General features: G+C 50.5%; 1 protein-coding gene across 1 annotated transcript in view; it reads right to left on the bottom strand.

Annotated features, from left to right (window-relative positions):
• Window positions 1-1,341: 1,341 nt before the first annotated feature.
• Window positions 1,342-8,863, bottom strand: part of LOC144102647 (sodium-coupled monocarboxylate transporter 1-like) — an 88,316-nt gene continuing 80,794 nt past the window's right edge. The window contains exons 14-16 of the mRNA XM_077635863.1: window positions 7,351-7,872; window positions 6,796-7,041; window positions 1,342-1,531 (exon numbers count right to left, since the gene is read on the bottom strand). Coding sequence (XP_077491989.1) covers window positions 1,342-1,531; window positions 6,796-7,041; window positions 7,351-7,872 — 958 coding nt within the window. The remainder of the gene's footprint in view (window positions 1,532-6,795; window positions 7,042-7,350; window positions 7,873-8,863) is intronic.

The raw sequence follows: 8,863 nt of genomic DNA, 5'->3' as shown, positions 1-8,863 counted from the left end.
ACTGAGTGTGGGCCAAAACTTTAAGCAGACTTTCGATATTCGGCCGGTTTAAGGGGATCAGAGCTTTGATTGATAAGAGATGATGTTTCTATTCAAAATTTGTAGGCTTTTAACACCACCGTTTATCGTACAATTTAGCAGTCTGTACTTGGCGACCTCAGATGTGCCGCGGACTCTCGATTTGACCCTAAATTCGAGAAAAATTGAGGTGTCATTATTCTCGAGCAGGATTTTGTTTGGCATTGAAGGAAGCCTGGTAGGTCTTGAGTGAATTCCGGGCACTTGCGCGTGGGGCAGTTCTTTGTTGTTTGGAACGTCTCATTTATGCTTTTCTTTATTGGTGGTTTGGTGCTTTCTGTTTTGTCTTAGGAGTTGATATTGCAAGCAAAGAAATCAACGTCGACGCAAGCCCGTCCCGTCATGCTCAGCATTTAAGAACGCTGGCCAGTCGAGATTTTCCGGGCCGTGGAGGAGTTGCTAAGTTATGCGCCAGCGGGTCACATCATTAGCAACGGAGACAGCAACTCTCACCTGCTGGAAGCCAAACCTAAGCTTCTTCGGGCTTGTCCCAAGCCACGCGATATGGATCGCTCCCATTTTCCCGACCAAGTAACCCGAAGAGTGTCGCCCGGGGGCAGTCCGGGCGGAGCGGAGAGGCCGCCGCTGTAAACGAGCGGCAGCTAATCCCCAATGGTTGTGACTAAGTTGGGGGAAATAATGCGGCCTCGGTCCCGGTAGTCGCGGATAAGCGTGGGTATACGGCGGCGGGCTGGTGGTCGTCGTCCGATGCTTTCGCCGGACTCGGCCAATGGAACAACCCCTTTGGCGTCAAGTAGGCCGACCTTGATCTCTGGTCTTGCACGTCGGATTCTGCAAATTTTGAGACAGGTGTCAGCACCGCGTGGGAAATTACGGCTGGCCAGAAAACATCTCCGTCCGCAGTCGGCGTGAACGAAACGACATCCTCATGTGACGGGGGCTTCTCCCTATGTGCAGTTGTGTGTTTTTGTGGGCGCAGTGTAAGTCTTAGGAGTTGATATTGCAAGCAAAGAAATCAACGTCGACGCAAGCCCGTCCCGTCATGCTCAGCATTTAAGAACGCTGGCCAGTCGAGATTTTCCGGGCCGTGGAGGAGTTGCTAAGTTATGCGCCAGCGGGTCACATCATTAGCAACGGAGACAGCAACTCTCACCTGCTGGAAGCCAAACCTAAGCTTCTTCGGGCTTGTCCCAAGCCACGCGATATGGATCGCTCCCATTTTCCCGACCAAGTAACCCGAAGAGTGTCGCCCGGGGGCAGTCCGGGCGGAGCGGAGAGGCCGCCGCTGTAAACGAGCGGCAGCTAATCCCCAATGGTTGTGACTACGTTGGGGGAAATAATGCGGCCTCGGTCCCGGTAGTCGCGGATAAGCGTGGGTATACGGCGGCGGGCTGGTGGTCGTCGTCCGATGCTTTCGCCGGACTCGGCCAATGGAACAACCCCTTTGGCGTCAAGTAGGCCGACCTTGATCTCTGGTCTTGCACGTCGGATTCTGCAAATTTTGAGACAGGTGTCAGCACCGCGTGGGAAATTACGGCTGGCCAGAAAACATCTCCGTCCGCAGTCGGCGTGAACGAAACGACATCCTCATGTGACGGGGGCTTCTCCCTATGTGCAGTTGTGTGTTTTTGTGGGCGCAGTGCAAGTTTGAGGCCACTCCCACCCTGGCGAGGGCGTCCTCAACCTGGGGAATCTAGGGACGCAGAACGGTATAAAATTCGTCAGCGAGTGTAGTGATCATCATCCTCCTTTTGCATCCTCAATTATGATCATACCTTTAGATCCTCTCCTGGGAGATAAGCTCACTTTCGATCTCTGAATCAGCAAATATGTAAATAAACCCCCTCGTAATCTCCTTCTATCACCCAACTCCTCTAACTGGTCGGCTTTCCTGTCCTGGTGGTGGCGATGGTTGGAGCAAGCGTCGTTACTGACCTGTGGTTCCTTCAGAGTGCGACTCCCTAGCGCTACCATCCAACTGCCGCTTTAGGATCTGCCGTCTACCGAGCAAGCCGTGAAAGTGACGAATGGCGAAGTGCGAGGACGTTGCCTCGAAACAAGGACGGCGAGATGGAACAGCCCGGTAAGGAAGGGATGAGGCAGTCCATGTAGTTAAGTCGTCAAAGTCGAGGTATGCAAGCTTCAGGCGATCAATATTATTATCCCTCAGGCCTCTGAGAAACAGCAGAAAGTAGAAAGAACAGACCCTTGTAAGGGGGCGTAAGGGAGTACGAACGGCGTCTTTTGAGTTTGAGTTTATTTGCACAAAAAAGGAGATACAATGGTTGTGGGGAATACGAGGGGAAAAACTGCTCAGGGGCAGCATTATTAGCCCCAAGTACCGTTACAGTGGCTGCAGCAGGGCGGAGAGAAGGCTTATGAACAGACTAGAGTTAAAGCGAAAGGCAAAACAAGACACCCAAAAAGATACATTTAAAATAGTGAAAGAGAAAAAATCAAAAAAGAAAAACGCCGTACACAGCTTATTACAGAACACAGTCATGCGTACAAAAATATTTCAAGCAGGTTTCGTACAGAACAATTGAGCACGTCGATGTTACATTGAGTAAGGTCATTTAGTAACTTCGGCAACCAGTAGCTTAACATTTATTGATGATAATTAGTTCGCGGATGGGGAACACACAAAGTCTCCAAAGCTCAAGTAGTGTATGGGGCAACGCGTTTTGTGAGATCAGCGAGAGAGCAAAGATTCCCTATTAAAATCTTTGTGTCTTTACGGTACGATAAAACCAGGCGATGATGCAATAAGGCGGGTAGTGTCAGAGTTCTAAGATCACCGAAAAGGGGAGCAGAATGAAAGTTGTGAAGTTTTTTGCATATGCCGCGGAGAAATTTTCTCTGGATGCCAAGCAGTCTGAATGTTTGTGCAAGTTGTTGTCCCCTATACAAGACAGCAGTAATTAAGATGATTGAGGAAAATTGTATCACATACTAAGAGTTTTCCGGAAAAGGGAAGACATCTGACAGAACTGACAAGACCCAGCACCTGAGACAGTTTGCCGTTGAGAAAATTTATACGAGAGTGCTAGGACATATTATGATCAAAGAGCACGCCCAAACATTTGAATGTTCGTAGAAGTTCGGTTTTGAAAGTATTTAGCAGTATATCACTAGGTAACGCTGTGTTCATGTTTCCCTGTTGTCGAAAGAGTAAGACTAGTTTTTAACCGCGTTCATTAACAGGCTTTTTCAATAGACCGCCGTTGTAACTTGGAAAGCACGTGGTTGGCATGTAGGGTTATGTCATCTGGAGATTTGGAGCAGAAGAGAATTGTGGTATTATGAGCATACATGATGAATGTCGTATTGGGATCAATGTTAGTGAGATCGTTAACGAAAATGTTAAACAATAGAGGACCCAAAATGTTTCCTAGCGGGACGCCTACAACTACAGGAAGGACGTTAGATGATATGCCATTCCCATGCCATGGACATACTGTGTATTTTGCAAGACAATTTGCAAAGCAGAACTTTTTGGTCAATGGAATCGAATGCTTTGGACAAGTCGACAAAAACGCCGAAAGGTAATAAGCGTTCCTCAAAATTCTTTAGGAATAGCACTTACTGTTTAAGGTGTGCCAGTTAGGTCGACATGCCTTTGCGGAAGGAGTGTTGATGCGGGGTTATCAACTTATGCTAATCGAGAAAGCTACATAGCCTAAAAAAATGATACCAAGTCCTTTGGGTAAAATTGGAAGTAATGGAGGTGGGCCTATAGTTAGAAATTTCAGCTTTGTCACGTTTTCTGAAAAGGGCTAGCACCTTTGTCACCTGCATACTTTTTGGAAAGTGGCCTGATGAAAGACAAATATTGTAAACATAAACAAGAACAGGTGAAATTAGGTCAAGGACATGCCTCGCGGTCCCGATCTGCAGGTCATCGACATCACAGGCAATACTATTGCTCAGTTCTTTAAAAGCATTGTTAATTCACCTTCGTTTGCAAGGTGAAGAAAGATGGAATCTGTGCAGCATGCATTAATATAACGGCATGCATTCACACTAGCAGTTTGGGGATCATTAGTGTTGAAATGGTCATTAAAACCACCGGGAAGTGCGCCAGCACTGATCTCTGTGCAGTTCTCGACAATGTGGATTTCGCGTGTTGCCCTCGAGTCCCGATTCATTAAATCATTTAGCTGGTGCCATAGTTTGCGGCTATCGTTTCGGCACGCGAGAAAGTTCGCTTCAAAATGTGAGGTCCTTGTGAGACGTGGTTCTTTTGTAAGCCGGTTAAGAAAGGACTTAAAGATCTGCAGATCGCCAGGATCTCTAGACCTAATAAACTCGTTAAAAAGGTCGTTTTTTCCTTGATTTCTTAACTCTGTATTTCGTGATGCACGGCGTACGAATTCGTGAAGATCTAGGCCTTCTCAAACATAGATGAGAGTATTTTTATAACATGAGGTAAAGATATGAAAGGAAAGCCCATATGCAGTATCCGCACATTCAGAGGCGTAAGCAGTACTCCAGTCAAATCTGTGCAGTTCCTCCCGAAAGTTGGCAAGGTTCTCATTGGCGATTGAATGAAATAAAGAACGCTTATCTTAAATTTTTACATTATGATTTGAACAAAAAATTGGCATGTGGTCGCTGATGCGATATGAAAGAACACCAGACCTGACATCAGGCAGGCAAGAATTCGTGATGAAGAGATCAAGGCATGCTGAAGTGTCACAGGTAATTCTGGCAGGGCCACTTATGACAATGAGACAACCATAAGACCGCAGCAGATATTCAAATTCACGACTGACGGCAGTATCAGCACAGAAATCAATGTTGATGTCACCACCATATATGATGTTGCAATTTCCTTGTGCTGGATGATAAAAAACAAAGTACGTGCAGCTCGCACAAAGAAGTGCGTGCAGCTCTGAAGGCCGGGGCTGACGTACACATGACGAGCCGACCGTTTAGGAGCAGGAGGAACGATGTCACGTATAACGTTGTGAAGGCGGCAGGTGTACTCAGCACCTAGAGAGGTTTACGAGCGGTTAAGCTATGGGTGCAGCCTTTATTTGTCGGCTAAAACGTTCGATGACCCTATTTTATATTAGGCGCGGCGGTGGTTCACTCCGTGCAGCCGAGAGATGAGAGCGGACAATGTGGAGTCAAACTGACGACCACGGTCAACCGTAACTGTGGCAGGTACGCCCTAGTCACTAATCCAGAGAGTGAGTAGCGCTTGAGCTATCGACTCTACCGTGAGGTCCTGGAGCGGCATTGCTTCATGCAAGCGGTTGAATTTGTCAGTAAAGGTCAGAAGGTTGTTACGTCTGCGCCTGAGAGTAAGAGGACCGACACTATCGACGTGCAGGTGACTAAAGCGGGCGTCCGGGAACGGAAATGCGCCCAGAGGACTCGTTGTATGGCGATGGACCTTAGCTTGCATGACAGCTGAGGCATGGCACGAATAGCGGCTAAGTCTACATTGATGTTGGGCCAGATGTAGCGAGATGTGACGAGCCGCTGGGTGGCGCAAATTCCAGGATGAGCTAAGGAAAGAAGAGCATCGAAGACGGTCTGGTGGTATAAACGAGGCACTTACGGACGGGGATGGCCGGTTGACGTATCACAAACAAGGGATACGTCGCAGTAAGGGCGAAAGACGTCTTTGAACACCAGAGAGTTGCGGCGCGTAGGAGGCGGTCGGAGCTCGCATCTGTACTCTGGGCGGAAGCCATGGCCGTGAAGTCGATGACAGGTCGGCCATGCGCCATTGCATGGATGCGGCGCGAGAAAGTGCGCCGTCAACAGGTTGCACTTGCCGCTGACATGACGAATGTCGCCGGTGTATTAGAAAAAATGCTGTGCAGATTGCAGTTTCGTGTAAGACTGATGGTACAGAGCTGCTGTTCGATGCTCCCTTTATTATACCACGAGGCTACGCAACGCCCCAGATGGCGTCTGGGGTTTTTGTAATCGTTGTCGTCCGCTCCGGCTGGGGGTGTCAGGCGTCCGTGGTGACCTCATTACTGCGAACACAGCCACCACTGCGCGCGACGAACATGCCGAAGCACACAAATAAAGGATCAACCTCCGGCTTAACCAGCATCGCTGTTAATATAGGCGGGCTGCCTTATTTCGCAGGAAGCATAAGAGGTGCTACCAGTGGCTACCATAAGGATAATAGGTGCTACCAGATGGGACATGAAATGGGCGGCCCGCGTGGAAATGGTGAAAGTGTTTGATGGCCAAGTAAACGGGCAGCATTTCCCGGCCAAAGGTTCTGTGACGACGCTCAGGGAAAGCAAGTTTCCTGGAAAATAACGCAATCGGTTTCCATGCAACAGCAACGAACTGCTGCAAGACCGCGCCGACAGCGATGTCTAATGCGTCAACCATGACATGCGGGAACGTCACATGTGGACCTACGAGGAGCGTCGCACACGCAATGGCTTTTTTGATGCCTTGAAATGCGTGGTCAGCCGTGTAGGTCTAGGCCACAACGATTTTTGGTGTCTTGAGGCCCGAAAGGAGGTCGTGGAGAGGCTGCAGTATGCTAGCACAGCGAGGGATGAATCGGCGATAATAATTAGCGAGGCCAAGAAATTCGAGCAGGTGCCTGATGGTGGACGGCAGAGGAAAGTAGCAGATGCCTGTGAGATGGGTAGGGAGTGGGCGAATGCCTTTGCGTTTAAGCTATGAGCGAGGAATTCCAAATCCGAGACACCGAACTCGCTCTTGGAACCGTTGACCGCAAGGCCAAACATGCGAAGTCATGCGAGCACTTACCGTTGGCGAAGCTTGTGAGTCTCGGCGGTGGGGCTGAAGAGGAGAATGTCGTTGACATAGGGAAAGCAACATATAAGACCTCGCAATTCCTGGTCTAGGAAGCGTTGAAACGTCTGGGCGGGATTGCGGAGAACAGAAGGAATGCGGAGATAATCGAACAATCCGAACGGTGTTATAATGGCGGTCTTCAAGATATCCGAGGGCTCCACAAGAATATGATGGTATGCTTTGCCCAGCTCGACCTTGCTGAAGATAGTGCAACCGTGCAGTGCTGAACTAGAATCCTGGATGTTGGTGATGACGTAATGGTGGGGAATGGCGGCCTTGTTTAAACCACGTTAGTCACCGCGCGGTCATCAGCCACCAGACTTCTTCGGCAACATGTGAAGTGGCCATCTTCTCGAACTCCTTTTTGGTGACGACCAGACGAGCCCGAGCAAGCACGGGGAAGGGGGGGGGGGGCTTTGTGACGATATGGTGTGTCATGCTGAGGGCGACTGACGAAGAACAGGGGGCGGTCAAAAAACGTTCGGAAATTCAGCAATCACGCCGTACCATGGGTCTGGAACGGTGGTGCCCGCCTCTCGGAGGCGGAGCTGTGGATCTCGATGGGAAACGCCTTGGACAGCAAAGCTCGTCACGGAGTCCAAGATGCGCCAATGCCGCATGTCGACGACGAGCTTGTAGAGCCATAGAAAGTTGGCTCCGATGATTCGCTGCCGCACGTACGCGATGAAAAATACCCAGCGAAAGGTGCGTCTCAGACCGATGTCAAGAGTCACTGACTTTTGACCGAAAGTCCGTATGGTGGACCCGCTGACAACGGTGAGCGGAGACGAGGCAGGAGGACGGCGGTGCTCGGCCAATGTAGGCGGAAGGACGCAGAGCTCGGCCCAAGTGTCGTAGAGGTAGCGAATCTTGGTGCTGCGGTCCGTGACATAGAAAAAGCGATTTGATCCTGGGCCGAGAACACTGGTCGCCGTCAGTGTCCGGCCCGACCGTTTACCGCGTAGGAGCAGGGCTGGCGGCATTGCCGGGCACCAGAGCCGTAGCGACAGTGGTGCCAGCAAATCGTAACTGAAAGAGGAAAACGGTGGCTGGTATGACCGGGGCTCGAATGGCGATGTTGCGAAGAGCGCTTCCTGCGTGCGCGAAGTGCAGCAATATCAGCTGTAAGCTGCGCGACTTCCCGGGTGAGTTGCGTGTTAGCGTCGAGGAGGCGCGAATAGCGATCGTCAGCAGCCGCACCCGGGGACAGAGAGTCTGGAGGAAGATGCATAGCACCCACACAGCGAAAACCGACTTTCATGATGTAGCCTGCGAGCGGAGCCAGGGAATCGAGGATCGTAGATGAAGACACAGTCAACACCTTGTGCACATGCTGTGGAAGTCGCTGCAGGAAAAGTTCCCGCAGAAGGGCGCGGTCGGTAGATGTAGCAAGGCCTCCAGCCAATGCGCGCATGCGATGTAGTAAGTCGGTAAGTTTGCGGTCACCGAGCTCCTCGGAGGCAATAAGTTGCAGCAATCGGTACTGCTCTCTGTCGGTGGTGCGCTGGATGAGCGCAGCCTTAAGATCATCGTTAGGTCGCTCGGCTGGCGGGATCGTAGAACGTCACGAACAACGGCAGAAGTAGTGGGCGTGACCGCTCCGATGAGGTGGTCGTACATGGTTAACTGCGAACTAATGCGGTGACGACGGAACAATGATTGTATCGTAATGAACCAAAGTTCGGTGTCCGGCGACCAGAATCAGAGAAGCTTCAGGGCACAAACCGCGGACTCAGGAAGGACTGGGTGGAGTATCGAAGAAGGCGGGCGCATGAGGGGAAGAATCCAAGGCCATGGCCCACAGGAGGTAGAAAAGGCGAAAAGAGCAGATCATGGGCTCCGGGCAGTGGGAGGCTTAGCAGAGAGCCTAAGACAGAAGCCGGGCGGGAGCTGAGATTGAAGTGTGATGACCCCCATAATGCGCAGGTCCACACGGGACGGAGAGGCAGAGAGACACCGTATGGCTCAGTTTAAACAAACAGGTATATTCAATAATTACACATGATTAAGGTTATACATC

The sequence above is a fragment of the Amblyomma americanum genome, chromosome 8 (genome assembly GCF_052857255.1).
Source record: "Amblyomma americanum isolate KBUSLIRL-KWMA chromosome 8, ASM5285725v1, whole genome shotgun sequence".
NCBI classification, from domain to species: Eukaryota; Metazoa; Arthropoda; class Arachnida; order Ixodida; family Ixodidae; genus Amblyomma; species Amblyomma americanum.
Note: the sequence above shows the minus strand (reverse complement) of the source record. Positions and strands in the feature narration are given on the sequence as shown.